Genomic DNA, 21,467 nt, shown 5'->3' on the forward strand with positions numbered 1-21,467 from the left:
AGGATCCTCCTAGGGGGTGTGACGGAGAAAGCAGTGGCACCCCACTCCGGTACTCTTGCCTGGAAAATCCCATGGACAGAGGAGCCTGGTGGGCTGCAGTCCATGGGGTCGCACAGAGTTAGACACGACTGAGCGACTTCACTTTCACTCTTCACTTTCATGCGTTGGAGGAGGAAATGGCAGCCCACTCCAGTGTTCTTGCCTGGAGAATCCCAGGGACGGGGGAGCCTGGTGGGCTGCCGTCTATGGGGTCACACAGAGTCGGACACGACTGAAGCGACTTAGCAGCGGCAGCCACAGCAGTGGGTGTGAAGAGGTGTCTCAGAGTAGTGTTGACCTGCCTTCCCCTGATGATACTGGGCATGGTTTTGTATGCCTGTTGTCCATCTGCAGATCTTTGGAGAAACGTCTATCCTGATGCTTTGTCCATTGGAAAATGAGGCTGCTTGAGCTTAAGCATCCTTTGTATATTCTTTGATGAGCTTCTTAATCAGACAATGATTTGCAGATATTCTCTCCCATTCTATAGGCTGTTTTCTCACTTTCTTCATGGTTCTTTGCAGTCCCAAAGTTTTTAATTTTGAGGTAGTCCAATTTGTCTCTTTTTCTCTTTTGTTGCTTGTGCTTTTTGGGGTCACATGTCAGAAACACTGCCTGACACCAGCCCATGAAAGTCTACTCCTATGCTCTAAGAATTTTACAGTTTTAGTTCTTAAATCTAGTTCTATAATCCATTTTGAGTTAATTTTTCTAGAAGGCATGAGGCAAGGGTCAAACTGCTTATTTGCATGCAGTTATCCAGTTATCTCAGCTTTTGAACTGTGGTGTTGGAGAAGACTCTTGAAAGGAGACCAACCAGTCCATCCTAAAGGAGATCAGTCCTGAATATTCACTGGAAGGACCGACGCTGAAGCTGAAACTCCAATACTTTGGCCACCTGAGGCAAAGAGCTGACTCACTGGACCCTGATGCTGGGAAAGATTGAAGGCAGGAGGAGAAGGGGATGACAGAGGACGAGATGGTTGGATGGCATTGCCAACTCAATGGACATGAGCTTGAGTAAACTCCGGGAGTTGGTGATGGTCAGGGAGGCCTGGCTGCAGCCCATGGGGTCACAAAGAGTCAGACACGACTGAGCAACTGAACTGAACTGATTTAGTTATCTCAGCACCATTTTGTTAAAAAGACTATTCATTCTCCATTGAATTATCTTTCTGACTCTTGTTAAAAACCAAGCAACCGTGCCAGGCCTTCTTAAGCTGCTTGGGCTCAGAAGTCACAGAATGTCACTTGCCTGAGTTACACTGGTTTAAAATCACGAGGTCAATGACAAATGTAGCTTCAAATCCTAACTCTGCACACCTGTCAGCTACCTGACTGCTTCCCGGAGTATAACTGGGGATAAAGACAGTGCCCCCTGGGGAGTGGCTATGCAGCCTAAGTGTGACAGTACACGAATGCTTCAGTCACGGGGCCAATATACCTGAAGCACTGAGTACATCTTAGCCGTAGTGATGATGACAACAATTACGACGATAAAGTTTTCTAGATGGGCTGTAAGATTTAACCCCTTTCTTTATGGCAAAATGAATTAATACTCTGAGTATATTTCTACAGACAAGAACAGAGTTCTATTTTAATTAGTGGTGACAAATGGGGACGGTGCTCCGAAAGTCTCATTTTTATGGAACAAATTCATCTTTAGTCAAAACGGTCCTGTGTGCGACTAGACTCACGACGTAAGGCCACACACCTTATAACGCGCTGTTGTTTAGTTGCTCAGTCGTGTCCGACTCTTTGGACCCCATGGACTGCAGCCCACCGGGCTCCTCTGTCCACGTAATTTCCTAAGCAAGAACACTGGATTGAGTTGCCGTTTCCTACTCCAGGGGATCTTCCCAACCTAGGGATCAAAGCCGTGTCTACCGCATTGGCAGGCGGATTCTTTCCCACTGAGCCCCCATAAGGTGCTGTTGGTGGTGGTTCAGTCGCTAGGTCTTGTCTGAGTCTTCGTGACCCCATGGACTGTCGCCCGCCTTAAGGTAATAGGCATTAACAAAACTCGCCTGCTGAAAGTATCCACAGATTTTATTGGGCATGTGACTGAGTTCACCCTTTCCTGGATATATATCTGAGTCATATTTCCCAGACTCACTTTAGCCCAGGGGAAGGCTACATCACAATAGAAGGAACTGCTACATTTAGGGGCCAGTACAGGAATAGAAGTCAGCTGATAGTAATCTCCTTGTGCACTGAAAAAAAAATTCAAAAGAACTGAGAAGGCCCATATATCGTGGGAATGTATGTGATAGCACACCAGGCCACAGGTAGCCAGGGAGGCAAAGTGATCCTGGGCTTTGAGGCCCAAAAGATGCTTTAGAATCTAGAAAGCTTCAAAAAACATTCATGTGTTAATATAATGATAAACTACTTTGAAAAGCAAAACATAGAATTATATACATGAATTAAAAATTTATTCATCCAAATATTCAGTTACTTTACCCTAGGGGCAGTTTCTGAATGCTTTTTCCTTTCTTCTTAATAGAATTCTTTACCAATCAAATTATTCCCCAGAGAGAATATACTATGCTTATAACTGGGGGAAAATTTTTATCAATAAAGAAGCTACATTAAGGTTAAGCTTATTTACTTATGCTTTAATATTTTTTCACTTATTTGTCTGCACCAGGACTGAGTTATGGCCCACGGGGTGTTCGCTGCAGTGTGCAGGGTCTTCAGGTGTGGTGTGTGGGTCCAGCTCCCTGACCAGGAATTGAGACTGGGCCCCTGAACTGGGAGCCTGGAGTCTTAAGTGCTGGACTGCCAGAGAAGTCCCAAGGTTAAGTTTATATTTAACCAGATGACTTGTCCCTGACAAAATGCTTATATTAATACTTAAGGTAACACAGTCGCTCCCCGTGTATAAATTCCATATTTGGATGTATGCTTCCAAAACACAGTTTGAAAGAATAACACTGACTTGTGTGACTAGGAAGAAAGTACGAATTACGGGGAAATGCTTATGTGAGCATTATTTTTGAATACTATGCTACTTTCTATAGAATAGATGTGATAGGGATAAACAGACAAAATTTTCATAACCATTTGGTTTGGAACCAGTAAACCGAAAGCTGTTTGGTTACTATATGTCAGTGAAACCCTAGTGCATACTAAAAAAGGTGACGGGAAACAGCACTGTACACCCTTCGCCAGCAAACACCTCTCACCTTCCTTCGCTCGCCTTCATATTATACCCTGAGCAGAACATACTCTTTCTCATCATGTTTCCTTACTTGTGTTGTTCCCTCATATCCTCCTTCCTCCCTTTCCCTGGAAAAATTTAAACCGTTCTTCCAAAAAAGGGAGCCCACTGCACAGTGGCACAGTGGTTCCCTGGGAGGGAGCCTGGCTGCAGCGACAAATGAGGCCTAAGAACCAGGGCCTGCTCCCCGGAGCCACCCCGGAGGACGGGCAGGACGGTAAGAGTCCGGAGGAAAGGGCCAAGGGTACCTGCTTCTCATTTGCACAAGGGGCTTTAAGAGCTAGAAAAACTACTGCCCTCTCTGAAAATATCCTAACTTAGAAGTGATTCACACAGATCTCTCCTTTTTTTGAACTTTAAGTCAATACCATAGTTTCATATAAAGTCTCTCAATTTTTAGCACACTATTTTTACCCCTTCAGCTCAGCTAGAAGCTTCTGAAGGACAGACACCATGCATTCAAGGCTTTTATTTCTTAGAAAACCCAGCCCTGGGAGGCAGTATACACTAGATGCTGAACAAGTATTTGTTAATCAACTGCCTGAAAACAAGGTACGCCACAGGCAACAGGAGCAGAGTGCTACTTATCCCTGAAGGATAAAACCCCTTCCTCTTTGCTCACTATTTTAAATTTTCTGGGGAAAAAAGCAAGAGCGTTTTTAGTGCTGGTATTATGCTCTGACAAGACTGATAATTCAGAACCTAAGTTGTAACTTTCACATCCCCCATGGTTTTTAGTGCTGTTGTACTAAATATTATCAGCTTTTTAGTGTGGTTGTATTAAACATTTCAGTTGTTTAAACTTGAATCAGCTTTAGATAGAGCCGAGTGTGAATTCCAAGGCCACAGCTGTCCTAAAAGGCTGCATTCAGCTACGGTTTCATAACCAAAAAATTACACGAGAAGGAGAGAAACCGAGCACTTCTACACTGAATTCAAAACAATTCAAACCTCTGTGAGGCCTTTCAAACCACTGTCAAGGGCAACTGGGTTCTCAAACATCCTACAAAGGCTTCTTTTAAGGGATGGTCATTGTTTATTTTGGATGCTTCCATCATTATTAGAAAATAGAAGGATTTGCTGCCACAAACAAAGGGGGGAAAAAAGGCAAAGAAAGAAAAGGTAAGATAAAGTACTTGAGAAAAAAAATAAAGATAATACCAACTAGGGAAAATCGAGTGAGTATACCTTAAAGAGGTTAGGGGAAAATGACGGAAAACTGGACACAATAAGGCAGGACTAGCAGGTGAACAGGCTGTGGCTGAAAGCCTGCTCTGTCCCGCCTGTTTGTTAAAGTTACACGGAAAAGAACGGGAAACAGTCTTCTCTCTCCTTTCAACTGAGGTCTTCGGTTGTGCCATCATAGACCCCCCTCCCAACAAAGGGATCACCATGTACCCTTGCCTGTATCGGTCACCGGAACACAGAGAATAAGTCAACGTTCCTGCTCTGGAAGGACGATGACGAAGCAAGGTTACCAAACTTCTGGAAAGCTTGAAAGTGCTCTTGTCCACTTTGCTTTCAGCCACCTGCTAGAAACCAATGGGGTGCTATCACTGCAAAGGGCCAGTTGATAACCTCAGTCCAGGAGAAAAGAGATGAGAGAAAACCCCCAGCGAACTGGAGCCGCTGGTGCTCACGGGGATGCTCGCAGAGACTCAGCCACCTCTTGGCACGGACTAGAGGGGAGGGTGTGCGGGAGAGGGCGACAAGCTGGCAAGGAACGACGGCACGGGCCTCCCGAGTCTCTGGCCCAGGGCAGGTGGGCGGTCTCTGCAGACAGCGATACCGGTCCAGCAGGAGCAGTCTGCGGCCGGGCTGGAAGACATCCTTCTCTCCACGGGTCCAGAGCGGCAGCAGTCGTGAAGGCCAGCCTCCGGTCTGAACCTCTGAACTGACTCCAGGCTGGAGTCAGGCTCCGGGACCCCGAGTTTCTTCTTGTGTGTCATGAAGACAAGAACGCTCACCTCCACGGTGCTGTCAGTCAGAGCTAATCTCTGTAAAGCATCTGGCACAGTGCCTGGGGCCAAGCTGCAGTGAGCAAGGGATCCACGCAGGTGCACACACATAACAACACCCCTCAAACCCACCTCCTTGGAGGTTCACCCTTATTAACGCCTGTCGGTCCTTCTCAGGATGGCAACCTCCCAACCAGCCCAAGAGACCCATGCCAGCACGCTGGGGAGAGGATGTATAAAATGCAGAAAAGCAAATGTTTAATCACTTCAAAGGAAATGTGATGTTCTAGAGAACGCTAGCACTGAGGTGAAAGTTACTTATTTAGGAGACTGAGTCATGGTAGAAAACGGAGGACAATTTATCAAAGTATCGTCCGGGCGGTTGTCCCGTGTGTGCGTCGGGCGGTCATCCCGTGTGTCGGGCGGTCGCCCCGTGTGTGCGTCGGGCGGTCGCCCCGTGTGTGCGTCGGGCGGTCCCTCCGTGTGTGCGTCGGGCGGTCGTCCTGTGTGTGTGTCGGGCGGTCGCTCCGTGTGTGTGTCGGGCGGTTGTCCCGTGTGTGTGTTGGATTTGTGAACCCTGAGCTGCACACTTACGTGCACTGTGTACACGCTGTACTTCAGTCCTTTAACTTCCCAGTTAAAGCTGGACTACACACTTGGCTTCAGGAGAGTTAAAAATGCTCTGTGGGTTTTCTTTCTTTCTGGCCTGAAGGCCTTCCGTTAGGGCTCTGAAACGAATAAGTGCTTCCCGACAATTTGGTGCTTCCCCCACTTGGTAGAATAAAGCCACGGCGGACACTCCCCAGCTCTGCATAAAGAAGTGATTAAGCAGGGATGTTTCCATTTAGCAAACAAAGCAAGGAAAACAAAAAAGCATCTACGCCCCTGGAGTCATCTCTGCGTTTAAAGACACCACCACCTACCCACGGAGCCTCCACGCGAAGCCTCTGATAATGGAAGGATGAGCTCCAACCTCAACCCCACTCCCCGGAAGCCTCCCACTGCTGTGGCTCCTGGAGGTCCGCTTTCAGAGCCTCCTCTCCCGGGAGGCTGTCCTCCTCTGCTCCGTGGGTGTTCTTCGGCCTCGCTGCAGAACTGGCGGGCCTCGACCTGCCCCACCCCCTGATCATGCACTCCAGACTAACACTTAAAAACAGACCGAAGCTGTTTCCGCCAGGAGACTCCGCGTCCTTCATCTCTTCCAGATGGAATCAACTGGCACTTGCCTCGAACTAGAGTCGCTAGGTTGAAAGCATGCGGGACACAGTATTCCACTTCCACAGGTCCGCTCAAGGAACTCAGGTCTTTAACTTTAAATGCCGTTTGTGGGAAAGGAAAGAGCTGCAGTTTCGGCCAGGGTCCCTCGTTAGCAACTGGAGGTTTAAAGCAGGTAACTTGACACATCTCAAATTAGCCTTCCTTCCTTGTAAATTGACGGGGGAAATCGCTCCCTCTTGAAAGTGCACGGAGAATTAAAACACTTAGCATGGTGTGTTCTAAAGACGGGGAGGTACCTTTTCTAATGCACAGAAGCCCTGAGTGTGGCTGTGGATTCAGCCTGACTATGAGTCCTGATGGCTCTAAGTATGGCTGTAATTGATGGCTTAAAGTGATGGTGGTAATGATCCTTATCTTTTGAATGTTTGTGATCAGAACTAACGATGAGTAAGTACAAACAGTGATCTTAGACGAGCAAGTCCCTACCCCTGGCTTCAGTCCAGTCTGAACACCCCAAGGTGGCACAGAAATGGGCTGCCCAGTGACCCCTCTACTAAGTAAGGCTGACCGCACATTCAGTCACCTGTCCATCTCTTCAGCAAACATCTATCTGCTACATGCCTATGCTGGACGCTGAGGCTCCCATGTCTAGCATAGACCTCGAGGTCCCCGACCTCAAAGAGTCCAGCTGGACAGACGGAAGCATCAGCACAACCATCTTGGAGAAACAGCTGACGTGGCTGCTGAGCTAGAACTCAGGTTGATATGGGAACAGAAAGCAAGCCAAAAAAACTTCTTACAACCCATACTCCATACTCATACAAGAGGGAGAGTGCCCCACGGCAGCTCCAACCATCACATCATCACATGGTACCTGCTCAGAGAAAAACAGAAAAAGCTGGTGAAATGTTCACCAATAGTGGGGCGATTCTGCATGCCTGTCCGTTCAAGGAGATAGGAGAGGACTCGTTTCAGATCCGTGTAGGGTCTCACAGGCCCCGGCAATCAGGGTCCCAGCAGGAAGCTATAAACATGTACAAATGGGCGGGGACTCCCCTGCTGGTCCAGTGGCGAAGACGTCGAGCTTCCAGTGCAGGGGGCCCAGGTTCGATCCCTGGGCAGGGAACTAGATCCTGCCTGCCACAAGGAAGACCCTCCACCCAAGGCCCAACACAGCCAAATAAATAAATGGTATTTTTTTTAAATTACAGTGGGCTGATAAGAGGTTCCTGGGAGCTTCCTGTGGCATACCCACGTGGGTGCTCAGTCCTCAGTCGTGCTCGACTCTTTGTGACCCCAGGACTGCAGCTCCTCTGTCCATGGGATTCTCCAGGCAAGAACACTGGAGTGGGTTGCCATTTCCTCCTCCAGGGGACCTTCCCCACCCAGGGACTGGGTCCACGTCTCCTGCACTGCAGGCAGATTCTTTACCACGGAGGTAGTGTATCATAAAAGAACCACTCAAGCTACGGGCAGGGTTACGGAAAACTAGAAGAGATGGTGGAGGCCCCATCCCATGGGACCATGGCCAGAACAACTCTGGGCCCAGGATTGAAGAGAAGGGCAGTGTTAAGAGCCGGGAGGGCCAGGTGTTACAGAGAGGACTGCTGATGGGAGCTCAGGCCCTCACGTGGGGAGGGAGCAGAAAGCAGAGTCCTCCCATCCACCTACTTCCCGCTGGTGCCTCCCACTGAAAGTCAGCTGCAGGGCACCCAGCCGCTCGGGAAAGGGTAGAGGAGGAGTCTGGAAGACAAATGGAATGTCCTGCACACAGGCTGGGCTCCTCTCACCGTGCAGAATCTAACTCTCGTATGTAAACGCACATGTGTTTTTATGCAGCTTGGGTCACGCAAGGACAACTTGGACGATATGCATTTTCCCTTATATATCAGAAACTCGACACATCCAGTACCAGGTGAGACTCTGCTCAACTTGACCTCATCGGTCCTCACAGCAAGTCTGTGAGTTACGCCTGTCCTTCCGATTCTACAGATGAGAAACAGACTCAGTATGGTTGGCTGTCTCACTAAGTGGCCGAGGAGGAGCTCTGACGCATGCTTCTCCAACCCCAGAAATCGTAGACGGTTTTTCCATTCTACCAAGTTGAAAAATAACGACAGAGATTGGTGAAATCAGTGCTACAGAGGCTTGGTTCGCTGCCCTGTGATTACACAAGATTAGGAAAACTTGGCAGAAAGGACCGGCAACAAATCTCCGTCGATGAATCAAGTCTACTGTTGAAGCAGCTAGGTGCGTCTATCTCTAAATCAAGTCATTTCTGAATAATCAACCAGAGCTAGAGATCTGCAGATTACGATCTAGGGCTGATGACTTCTGACAGGTGCGGCCGGCCTGCTGCCCGTCTGCATGCTGACACAGCACCAGCACCACCGCCTCGTGTTTATTATACAAGAGGGAAGGCACGGTGTCGCCAAGAAGCAGTCAGGAAGAAACTCGATTTCCAAATCCAGATGCAAGGCCTTGGTGGGAGCCAGGTGACGAAAGCTTCTCACGGGCCACTTAAAATCTATCAGGCTGCATTCTGCTTACCAGTGTTTACTGGTGTTCGTTCCTGCCACAACCTCAGATGGAAGCTGCAGAAACTTTGCAAACTCAAAGCTGAAGGCTGAAAAATGGTTCCAGGTGGGCTCGTGGGCTCTGGAGCCGGAAACCAGGGTTTGAAATGCTCCCCCTGCTTTTTGGCTCTGTGAAGGTAAGCCAGTTCATTCAGGCCTCCAGCCTCGATCTCCTCACTTGCTGAAAGGACTGACAGTCTGTCTCCGAGGTGTAGAAGGAGGCTTTGCTAGGAAAGCACACGTAGAGGCTCGCTCACACTGAGCACCAGCGGCGCCCCGTTAGCCCCTCAGCAGCGTCGCCAGCGTCTTCAGGCCTCCGCCACTGTCTCTCCAACCCCTCTACCATCTTTCCAAGCAGCTCTGCATAGTGAACAGATCTGGAAGGTATAGCTGATGTCTCCTTCTGGGCCGGAAAGCAGGTCTGCTTGAAGACATTACAAGGTTACTTGAGCCTGGGGTTCCTCTTCTGTGACCCCAGCCTGGCAGGCATCCGCTGCACCTCACTGAGCTGCTCTTTGGGAGCTGAGGCTTGGAAGAACCGCTGAGAAAATGACGCCTCGCTCGCTACGAGAACGATGACCTGTCCTCTGTCCCCAGACCCGGGGGTCTCCTGCCCACATCCAGGAAGTGGCGGCAGGCGAACCTGTCTGCATGCGAGAAAGATAAGATCACAAGACTCTCGACAGTTCTCCACATGCATCACACAGCATCAAAACCAGGCCTTGTCACCCAGACCAAACAGTTACAAAAGGTAACAGTGTTTAATCCATTTACACTGAAATTTTCAGATGCCCTTCAAATAATCCAAGAAGGAAACATTTACTCCAAGAATCTGTGAGACCACTAACAACTACGGCAGCACAAGTGAGCGTGAAATGCTGTGTCTAACACATTAGAAAGCAATTGTATTACAGTCTGCAACACAATCGAGACCTATTTCGAACACAAAACCTGAATCAATTTGCAGAACTCAAGATCCCAGTTTGGAAAGCGCTTTTATTCAGCAAATGCAAGAAGACAGAGGCAAAAACTTGAAGTCTCTTAAAAAAAAAAAAAAAAAAACTCCAGCTCCGTGTTTCACGTTATAATAGCCATTGAACCTCTTTCAGCTCGTGTGTCCATCTCTGCAATGGGATTAACGGTGCCTACTGGGTATAATTCAGAGAGCTGTACAGAGCATCAGGCATGTTAACAGGCCGGGATGCTCTGTAAGCTTTACAGAGGCAAGGCAAGGCACACCTCCGACTCCCGTCGCTCAGCGTGAAAGGCAAGCTCTCTTTAGCTTTTCCATGGCACCAGTTCAGCAGCTCATAGCAATCACTGCATGTAGAGTTCTTTGTTCATTCAACAAATATTTATTGTGCCAGCCACTGGGAGGGAACAGGAAAAAAAATCTCAGGGGCACATGGGGGAGAAACCTCTGATAAGATAAAACACACAAAAGGGCTTTTCCCCTTTGTACAGTTTCTCCCTAATATTTCTCTTCAGTTCCATGGAATAGAGAATATAAAGGAAGCAGTGGGGAATTCTTCAACCAGTGTGCCCTCTTAAGCAGAATAAATAGATTACTGGTGACTGGAGACAGAAACCGATAATAAGAAAACTCAGACCCTCTGGATGAAAAGCAAATGCCTTTATGAACCAGACCTAGAATGGATTAAACTCCATATTGACACTGAGTTAAATTAAAATTGAGCAGTCTCAGAATTAGGAGATTGGGATTAACACATACGCTCTACTATATACAAAATATATATAGATAATCAGCAGGGACGCGCTGCACAGCACAGGGAGCGAGACTCAACATTCTATAGTAGCCTGTACATTGGAAGAGAATCTGAGAAAGAGGGGAGTATGTGTGTGTCTAAGCTGATTCACTTTGCTGTACACCTGAAATTCACACACCATGGTAAATCAACTCTACCCCAAAATTTAAAAAAAAATTTATTAAAAAAATAAAATTAACAAGTCTCTTCTACACCTGAAAATGAGATCAAGGTCAGTTTAAAAATGTGTGTTTTAACTATTAATCTTAGTGAGCATGGTGCAAATTGTACCCCAACTCATATCCTCTGTGTAGCTGACTGTTTATTAGCACACAGAGCACTGGGTTATCCCGAGCTCACCCTTTTTTCTGAAACAGATCATGTTGCCAAGTTGTCCAAGACAGTCCAGCCTTGTAGTTTGGAACGTGCGCTCGAAACACCTACCAGCCGAAGGCAACATACAGATTCTGGGCTGTTTCTTTAAGGTACTGACGCTTTTCCTCCTTTCAAAGGTGTTACTGAAAACTAAGAACTGCCCTGTTTGGGAACACCTGCGATCCGTCCCCATGCTGTGCATCTCTGCGTCTGTTTGTGTATCTATGAGTCTGTGAGTCCAAGAATCTGTGTGTCCGTGAGTCTGTGTGTCTGTAAATCTGTGAGTCTGTGTGTCTCTGTGCCCGTGTGTCTGTGAGTCTGTGTGTCCATGTGTCTGTGTGTCCGTGAGTCTGTGTGTCCGTGTGTCTGTGAGTCCGTGTGTCCGTGTGTCTGTGAATCTGTGAGTCCGTGTGTCTGTGTCCGTGTGTCTGTGTCTCTGTGAATCTGTGAGTCCGTGTGTCTCTGAGTCTGTGTGTCCGTGTGTCTGTGAGTCTATGTGTCTGTCTGTCTGTGTGTCTGTGTGTCTGTGAATCTGTGTGTCTGCGAGTCTGTGAGTCTGTGTCCGTGTGTCTGCGAGTCTGTGAGTCTGTGTGTCCGTGTGTCTGTGACTCTGTGAGTCCGTGTGTCTCTGTGTCCATGTGTCTGTGCAGAGGTGAGTGTGGAGCCAGAAGGCCCCCCAGGGAGACATGCGCCCCGTCTCTGCGCCCTCAGTCCACAGCTGCCCAGGAAGGTGGGAGGAAGCCTGCTGAAGCGCAGGGGCCCGCAGGGCTGCGATGAAGTCCTCCCAATGGCTTATCTGTCACAGCCCCTGGGCACAGCCCTCTTTCTCAGGCCCCCTCGAGCTGGCAGCAGGGATGGCTCCTACTTCGGGTAGTCCTGCCCCACATGCTGAAACCAACCCGTCCACCTGAACCCACAAGTCCTTGAGTTTGACAGCACCAGGGGTTAGAAAGGCAGAGGGCCCCTAAATCAGCACATTTCAGCAAAACCAGCCAGAAACCCCCAAGTCACACAAAGGCCTATTAATAACACAGAACAAACAAGCCAGAGGAGAGCACAAAGGAAATTCTGATAACAGGGCCAGGTCCTCGGGGCTGGGGGCAGGCAGGGAAGCTGCGGACCCACTGTCCCAGCTGACGTCTCCTGTCCCCGGAGCTGCGGCAGCAACACGGAGGTGATGCCACCGCTCTGGGTCCAGACTCCCCTCCTCTTGCGACAGTAAGGTAAGGCCCCACCCATTCTATATTACTATTTACTATGCATATAAAGACCCTGGAAAGGAAATGGCAGCCCACTCCAGTGTTCTTGCCTGGAGAATCCCATGGACAGAGGAGCCTGGCAGGCTACAGTCCATGGGGTCGCAGAGAGTCAGACATGGCTGAGCACACGGCACACACATGCATATAAAGAAGGCTGAGCACCGAAGAATTGATGCTTTTGAACTGTGGTGTTGGAGAAGACTCTTGAGAGTGCCTTGGACTGCAAGGAGATCCAACCAGTCCATCATAAAGGAGATCAGTCCTGAATATTCACTGGAAGGACTGATGCTGAAGCTGAAACTCCAGAACTTTGGTCACCTGATGCAAAGAGCCGACTCTTTGGAAAAGACACTGATGCTGGGAACGATTCAAGATGAGAGGAGAAGGGGACGACACAGGTTAAGATGACTGGATGGCATCATCGACACAAGGGATATAAGTTAGGAGACACCGGGAGATGGAGAAGGATAGGGGAGCCTGCATGCTGCAGTCCACCGAGTTGCAGAGTCGGACACAACTGAGTGACTGAACAACAGCAATGCTATCATTACTGTCGTCACTATTATGATTATTCTATTATCCCTCTATGCAGGAGGTTCAGATGCTTTGAGAAGCTTAATGTACAAATAGACGTCGTTGTTTTTATTATATTTACAGAACATCGCTGAGATTTACCACGAACGAGAATCATTTTACTCCTCCTTTCCTATGCCTGCTTTAAAATCCTGGAATACTTTCAGTAAATCTTTAGAGAAAATGCTATACTCGGATACTCACAAACTCCATGTTATATTTTTGAAGTAAATACTGATTCCATTCATTTACCCTCCACTGAACGGAACAGAGAAGATTCACTAATAGCGCAGAAACAATAAGTTTGGACCCTGGACCCTTGGGTTCATACCCAACTGCTTTTGTTTTTCACTAATAAGGTGACCTTGGATAAGAGATTTAACCTCTCCCTGTGACATTCTTCTCATCTATAATATGGGAACAATGAAAGCATCTAAGTAGGGGCTTGTTATGATGATTAAATAAAACGGATTAGTCAAGACATCTGATATCTATCTATCAATCAATAAATATTATCTATTATTATATGAAAAGGAAAACAACTAAAGGAACATATATTTGCAAGACTCTCCTTCCCAACTATTACGAATATCCTAAACACAGACTCCGGTGAAATAACACAGAGGGAAAAGTCAGTTTTCTGGTTGCTGTTGGCTGAGCCGTGCCTGTGGGATGTCAGCTTCCTGGCCACGACCCCTGCACGCAGCCTTAACTGCAGGACCGCCAGAGAAGTCCCAGAGTCAGTTTTCAAATAACAAAGATTCTTGAAAATAAGATCATAATCAAAACCAAGATTTCTTATTGTTATCTTTTTAAGTATCCAAAACATAGAAAATAATAATCCATGCTGAGATTCATGAAAAAGACGGCCAGAGAAACAAGGAAAATGCATTAAAAACCAAACTAAATTGGTCAAATAGGTAAACTGAACTATCAATTCCAAAGGCCTGAGAGTTTGCTCTGTACGCATTCTGGCAAACGGAAAAGTAGGAGCCAAGGTTTGCAAGGTGACAGTTAGGTCCTGCCAGGTTAAGTGCTTATGAAACGCTTCTCCTGCTGCTCACTTTACAAGCAGTTTGAGGAAATAAACTTACCTGGAACTGAGACACTGAACACTTGTGGTTAGAAAGCCAACGGCACACACAGAAAGTCCAGCAAGACTGGTCAGCTCGTCCAGGGGTCAAGTCTAGTCACCCTCCCTAGCACATTACTTACCACCTACGCCCGGCGAGGCCAGGTGAAACTGCAGGCAGTAGAAAGAAGGATAGAGCAGCTCCTCTGCTTAATGTCTTAGTCTAATGCTGCGAACACGCAAGGGCGAAAGCCTAACACAGCCCTTGCACGGGGTAATCACACAGGAGCGTCACCTAAGTCCATCCTAAGGGGACATGGACGGATGCTCAGAAAAGGCCATACTGAACACAAAGCCCGGAGTCCGAGTGAGTAAGAGAGAGGGCTGAGCCTGGCAGCGAGAGTCCGCTGGACAAGGGAACATCACAGGCAAAAGCACACCGGGTGCCCACTGGAGCCGCCCCACCCTCCAACGGGCTCCCATCACACGGGAACCCTTCAGCACCGTGGCGGCCTGGCCCGGCCCACGTCCCACCGCTCACCCCTTCTCCCCTCCCTGGACGGTCTGGCCTCCTCACGGTCCGGAAATATGCTGAGCGCGTTCCCACCCAGGCCTTCCCCTCTGCTGTGCCCTCCACCCGGGAAGCTGTCCCAGCAGATCCACACTTCATTCAACGCCACCTCTTAGGGATGTCTTCCCTGTGCCCCCTAACGCGCCTCACCGCCCTCAGGAAGGGTCTCTCTCTGTCACTGGGAACCCTGTACGAAACTACACTCATCTTCACCTGTTACCCCTTCAACGCCTGCCCCTTCCACTAGCCTACAAGCTCCGCAGAGGCAGGGGCTTTGTCCGCCTTTGATCCGCGGCACATTTCCAGGGGCCGTAACTGTGCCTGCCAAGTGGGGAGGGCTCACTGAGTATTTGTGGACTAATTCATGAATTAGTAAGTGCCCAGAGGCAGAAGAGAGACCTGGACGGCCCAGAGACACACGGTTTAGTGCGACTGGTGAGAGGACGTAAGAAGGAAGCAGCAGAGGCTGGGGCTGGGCGAGCGTTTTCTGGACGCGATGAACAGCTTTCTTCAACTCTTCTCATCACACCCATCCCACTAGTAAGAAAAATTCTCTGTCAGACGTTTCAACTGTTGCTAACCCCGGCTCCCAGAAGGTGACTACCCAGGTCCCAGGAGATAATCTATAGCTAGAAAAGTGTTACCGAATCGCCTGGAGTCCTTCCATGGAAATGATATATATTTTTTTTTGCAGGATCTCCGTCCCGAGCCAGGGACTGAACCTGGCCACGGCAGGAAGAGCCCAGAATCCCAACCACGAGGCCACCAGGGAACTCCCGACATGGATGCTTGTGACAACATCAAGTCTTAACAGTCTCAGTGGACCAGCAGGGTACCCTAAGTGCTAAACACCCACTAGAAGTTTCCAGAAGGAGCTAAGCGGCAGTGACACACACACACTCCAGTGTGCAGACAGAGGTGCTGACGGAGCCCCCCGCTCACGGCCACACGGGGCAGCAGAGCAGGGTTTCCTACACCTGGGGACAGAGAGCAGGCGCCAGGGAACCAGGAGAAGTAGCACCGACGGGGCAGGACGCGTCTGCACAGCCCAGCGGCAGGAGGAGAGGGGAGCAGACCGCGGCAGGGGCAGAACAGGGGAGAGACGGGCTCCAGGGCGGCCGCCACGTCAGGTCAGCGTCTGAGACGGCTGTCCTCCACAGGACCTGACCAACACGAGAGGCTCCGAGCCAGGTCCTTAAGGACTTGACACAAACGATTCTTCGAGTGCCCACAGCAGCGCTGAACAGTGCCATCACCCACTTCCGTGTTGGAAAGGAGGACGCCGAGGCTCAGAAGGCGAAGGTCCCACGGTTAGAACTCAAACCTGGCCCGGCTCCTAACCATCGCGGTACTTAACCGGACCACCCCGGTGCCTCTGCCCCACACACCCACCCAGTTACAGAGGAGGCTCTTTCATGTCATGAGTGCGTGTTGGGAAAGGCAGTCAGAGTCAAGGAAAGGGTGCCGCGGCCCCTTCATTCCTTTCTCTGAAGGTTGCCCTGGAAAAAAAAACAAGGAAGGTAGGCTGGGAACGGAACCACAGAAACAGCAGCTCAGCTCAGAGACAAAGCCCTGGGAGGGTCAAGACCCACCAACAAATACTCCGGGGCCACAGCACAGTCCTCTCCTCCAAAGAGCTGCAAGGCCCTTCCTCTTCGCCGCTCTGCGTTCTGAAGTTCTCTCACTACTCATCTCTTGACCTGAGCTTGGACATCCCCCGTACTTGACAGTGCTTCTCTAGCCGTTTACAAGTCTGTGCTTCTGAGTCACACGCTAACCCTTGAGAGAGAGCAGGCAACCACATCGCTGGATGGCAAAACCAAGGCCCAACCTTCCGCTTTCACTTTTGGATCTTGTTAAATCGACCTAAATATAGAAGATGCTATTGAAATAAATTCCTTATTAAGAATCTTATGAAATCGACTCAATTTCTGGCAAACAGAAAAGCAAGCGAGGGACAGAGTTTTCTCATATTAAAAGGAAGAGTTATGCAACCACCCCACATGGGAGAGCCGGGCTGAAGTCAAAATGATAAAAGACGGAAAGAGCCCTACAAGCTTCAAGCAGAGGAGTCCACGTGCAACCTACTTCTCATACAGCCTCTGTCCCCTCACGAAGGCCTTCACTTCGTTGTCCAGGGGGAAGGTGCCGTCATCCTTTCTAAAGCGGTAGAAGAGTTTGACGTCCTTGAATTCCTTATGCTCATCACAAACTGAAAGACAATATAACAGAGAGTCAAGTAAGGAAAAAAAAAACCTCTTATAACTCACTCAGATGAAGGGAGATGCTAATTAAGATTTGTTTTATTACCTAACTTCTCAAGCATACCACTTGACAATTTAATACATGTATTTAGCCCAGTCCCTGATACAGAAAAGCGCTCAGTTTTATGAGCTATCATCATCATCATTTGTTAAGAGAGTCACAAAACTCAACTCATCCTTCTTTCCACAAACTCTTCTTGAGCACGATAGCAGGGTAGGCATCAGCCTGCAAGAATGTGAAAGCCAGCGAGATAGAGGCAGGTCCATATGTAATTGAAACATGAGGCAATGCGGCTACGAAAGAGCTGAGGAGACGTCAAAGGCACACCCAGATGTGGGGTGCTCCACGGTGGGGAGGGACGCCTCTCTGCAGAGTCTGCCTGCAAGTGGAGACCTGAAGGAGAGCAGAAAATGAGCGAACGGAGATGGTGGGCATTTCAGCCCAAGAGAGCAGCAGCGCGTGAAAGGTCTTGGCCAGGGTTAGACGTTTCAGAGGGATACGGTCAGGAACAGCCACTGAAACACAGAGTAACAGCAAAGCTTGGACACAGCCCAAACGTCCGTCAGTAGAGTGGATGCGGGTACGATGGCCAAACGGTACACGGTACCCACTGCAGTGACAAGGCGCAAACAAGACATACCACCAGCGTGAGTGAAGCCCACAAACAGGGCGCGGACCACACTGCAAAGGCAGAGTCTATCGTGATTTAAAACAACATGTTACATTGCTAAGAGATGCATACACAGAGATGGAAAAGTATCAAGAAGTCCACAGAAATAAACCCGGATGCCTCTTGGAAGAAGGAAGGGAATGTAGCTGGGCAGAGGTGCCCAAGAGGCAAAGTGAGATGCTCTATTTCTTAAATGGGTGGGCTCGTACCTGAAACAGAAGATTCGGGGCTTCCCTGGAGGTCCTGCAGTTAAGAGGCTGCACTCCCGGGCAGGGACACAGGTTCAATCCCTGCTTGGGGAACCGAGATCCCACCCCCTACAGCGTGTGGCCAAAAACACCCCTGTGGCCGCCTCACTCACCGTGGTGGATGATGCCCCGGTCTGCCAGCTTCTGCATGAGCTTAATTGCCGTCTCTCTGTCAGACGCCTCCTTGTGTTCAATCAGCCAGTCAATCAGTTCTTTTGCGACGAAACAGTTTGGGTAGGTTTTAAGATGATGTCGCCTATCTTTAATCACCTTTTCTTCATGCAGCCTGAGCCTGGAAAGAAAAGTTGGCAATCATTTTAGGAATTCTGATGACAACACGCATCACTGACTCAGTCCCAGAGAGCAGTAACGAAATTCAAGCCCAGGACGCATCAGAGCGCCATCCAAATACCTTTATGTCAGCGGGCCATTTCCCTCCGGTCAGAGCAGAGGCTGCAGAAAGTGACCCCAACCTGCAGATCCAGAGTGACACACAGAGGGGAGGCAGACCCAAGTTCTGACAACACAGAGCTCCGCGTCAGTCCAGAGAGCATTCTCACCCTATCCCTCCCTCACTTGCTCTCCACTGGGGGAGGAGGGGGGAGCTTACGGTTGCAACCAACCAAGAAACTTCTAGAAACCTGCAGAAACCAAGTACCTCCTCTTCACAGACTGCTACGAATCCATGCCCTCTGGATTCACTCCATCACACAGCAAACACAAATGAGCGTCGACCCAACCTGCCCATCAGGTACTTCCGAGCAGTAGTGACTGAAGTCGGAAAACGCACGATGATGCCTGCCCTTGCTGGTCTCGCCTTCCTGGGGGCAACAACTAAGCCCCTTGTGAGGCTCTTTACACAGACCAGGGCTTCCCGGCTGGGGCAAGTGGTGCAAATGCAGGAGCCGCAGGAGGCCCGGGTTCAAGCCCTGCGTCGGAAGACCCCCTGGAGAAGGACATGGCAACCCACTCCAGTGTTCTTGCCTGGAAAGTCCCATGGACAGAGGAGCCTGGAAGCATGTGACTCCCATGCGTCTCACTTCATTATCTCAATACTGCCGAGAAATGGGGTTGACTGAGTAACCACACAGAAACCGGGTGGACGTCTCTCTTCCTCTGTCAGATGGCGGCAACTGCACCGATCCTATCCTCGGTGATGCTGAGATTTGGGGCCACAATGTCTGTTAAGCACCAGCAACTCAGTACAGCACCCAACACAGAACAGGTCCCACCCCTCCCATTCCTGAAGAAAGGAACTAGGTTCTGCTCCTGCCTTTTTTTTTTTAATGTGTGTGCTCACTCGCTTCAGTCAAGTCCACTCTTTGCAACCTTATGGACTATAGCCCAACAGGCTCCTCTGTCCATGAGGATTCTCCAGGCAAGAATACTGGAGTGGGTAGCCATGCCTTCCTCCAGAGGATCTTCCCAACCCAGGAACTGAACCCAGGTCGCAGGCAGATTCTTTACCCACTGAGCCTGCTGGAGTGCACTAAAGGGAATTTAATGGGTTTTGATATTCCAAGGGTTGTGACTCTGAGTTGGGAACGTTCTGGGCTGGAGCTATGACCCAAGATGCTCTTCCTTGCTACACCACTGTCATAGGCTGAGCTGAGCTCCCCTAAAATTCATACATTGAGGCTGTAATCCCTGGTACTTCAGAATGTGAATGCATTTGGAGGCAGGGTCTTTTAAAAGGTAATTACAAGCAAATGAGGTCACTAGGGCAGGCCCTGGACTAACAGGAGTAGTTTCCCTTTAAGAAGTGGGGATCAGGACACAGACAGGCTGAGAGGGAGGGCCACTGAGGACACAGGAGAGGGCTGCCGTCTACACACCAAGGAGAGAGGCCTCAGGAGGACGAGCCCCACCAGCACCGTGATCAGATGAGGACCAGTGAGGACTCAGAGAGAGGGCTGCCGTCTACACACCAAGGAGAGAGGCCTCAGGAGGACGAGCCCCACCAGCACCGTGATCTTAGATCCGAGGGCCAGTGAGGACGCAGAGAAAGGGCAGCCGTCTGCAGACCAAGGAGAGGGGCCTCAGGAGGACCAGCCCCACCAGCACTGTGATCAGATGAGGACCAGTGAGGACCCAGAGAAAGGGCAGCCGTCTGCAGACCAAGGAGAGGGGCCTCAGCAGGACCAGCCCCACCAGCACCATGATCTCAGATCGGAGGGCCAGCGAGGACGCAGAGAGAGGGCAGCCATCTACAGACCAAGGAGAGAGGCCTCAGGAGGACCAGCCCCACCAGCACTGTGATCAGATGGGGACCAGTGAGGACGCAGAGAGAGGGCGGCCGTCTACAGACCGAGGAGAGGGGCCTCAGGAGGACCAGCCCCACCAGCCTCATGATCTCAGATGAGGACCAGTGAGGACGCAGGAGAGGGCAGCCGTCTACACACCAAGGAGAAAGGCCTCAGGAGGACTGGCACCACCAGCACTGTGATCTCAGATGAGGGCCAGTGAGGACGCAGAGAGAGGGCAGCCATCTACAGACCGAGGAGAGAGGCCTCAGGAGGACCAGCCCCACCAGCACTGTGATCTCAGGTTGTTAGCTCTGAGAGCTATAAGACAGTGAATTGCTGATGTTTAAGCCACCCAGTCGGTGATTCTTGGCTGTGGCAGCTTGAGTGAAGACAGTTACCCACTGCTGAAGATGGAGGCTCCTGAGAAGTCTGGGGATGAAGGGCTCAGCTGGGGTGTCGACAGGGGGGCAGGGAGAGAAGAGAGATGAGAGTCCTAAAAGGTACAAAGTGCACGGAGAGAAAAGAACCATTTATTCTATTGAGTATTTATCTATCTATCTGGCTGCATCGGGATTTAGCTGCAGAACGCACCATCTTCACCATGGCACGCAGGCTGAGCTGCTCAGCGCCTCATGGGAGCTTAGCCCCCTGACCAGGGATCAAACCCACGTCCCCTGCACGGCAGGGCAGACTCAACCAGCGGAGCACCAGCAAGGTCCCGAAAAGAACCCTTTCAGTGGAGTTCCTACTATGTGCTCAGCACTGTACTAAGCATTTTCACGAGTGACTTAACTGCTGTGGCCTGAATGCTTTCATTCTCCACAAATTCACATGTTGAAATACTAAACCCCAAAATGTTAATTATGAGGACAGTCAGGAATATAGCACTTGGCTCTCATCCTGATGGCCAGTAATTCCAGACGACTAAATTTGTGAGCATCAGCATCCTTGCTGGTAAAACCAGGATAACGGCAACCACACTGATTATCTCCTCACACGATCACAAAGCTGGTTAATAAGGATCAAGACAGCATTCGAGCCCTTACTAAAAGCCATGCAGCTCTGCCTGCTTCACTGGCATTAATCCTCATGACAGCTCCCAGAGGCTGCTAATGTTAAAGCCACAAATCTAAGTATTAATAACACGTAAACAAGCCTTAATTAAAAAAAAAAAAAGCACGTTCACATTGGTGTGCTAAAGTCATCACGTGAATCGTTCTAATTAATTCAGTGACAATGACACTGAGTAATTTGTTTAACATGCTCAAAGTGGCAGAATGCAAAACAGTAATTCTTAGACGAGATGTCTGTCAGGAATCTAAGAATAATGAGGACCAATTTATTTAGAAACTGAAATGTGGAATAAGCTGCTATATAATTTGGTGGAGGAGGAAAGAATATGTTATGA

The 21,467-nt window shown here is 49.5% G+C and overlaps 1 protein-coding gene across 5 annotated transcripts in view; it reads right to left on the bottom strand.

Moving 5' to 3' along the window:
* DEPTOR (DEP domain containing MTOR interacting protein) overlaps nt 1-21,467 on the bottom strand; it is a 163,155-nt gene that overhangs the window by 98,639 nt on the left and 43,049 nt on the right. For all 5 annotated transcript variants that reach the window (XM_070382867.1, XM_070382866.1, XM_070382864.1 and 2 more), the window contains exons 2-3: nt 17,927-18,105; nt 16,719-16,842 (exon numbers count right to left, since the gene is read on the bottom strand). In XM_070382867.1, coding sequence (XP_070238968.1) covers nt 16,719-16,842; nt 17,927-18,105 — 303 coding nt within the window. The remainder of the gene's footprint in view (nt 1-16,718; nt 16,843-17,926; nt 18,106-21,467) is intronic.

This window comes from Bos mutus, chromosome 14 (assembly GCF_027580195.1).
Source record: "Bos mutus isolate GX-2022 chromosome 14, NWIPB_WYAK_1.1, whole genome shotgun sequence".
In the NCBI taxonomy this organism is placed as follows: domain Eukaryota; kingdom Metazoa; phylum Chordata; class Mammalia; order Artiodactyla; family Bovidae; genus Bos; species Bos mutus.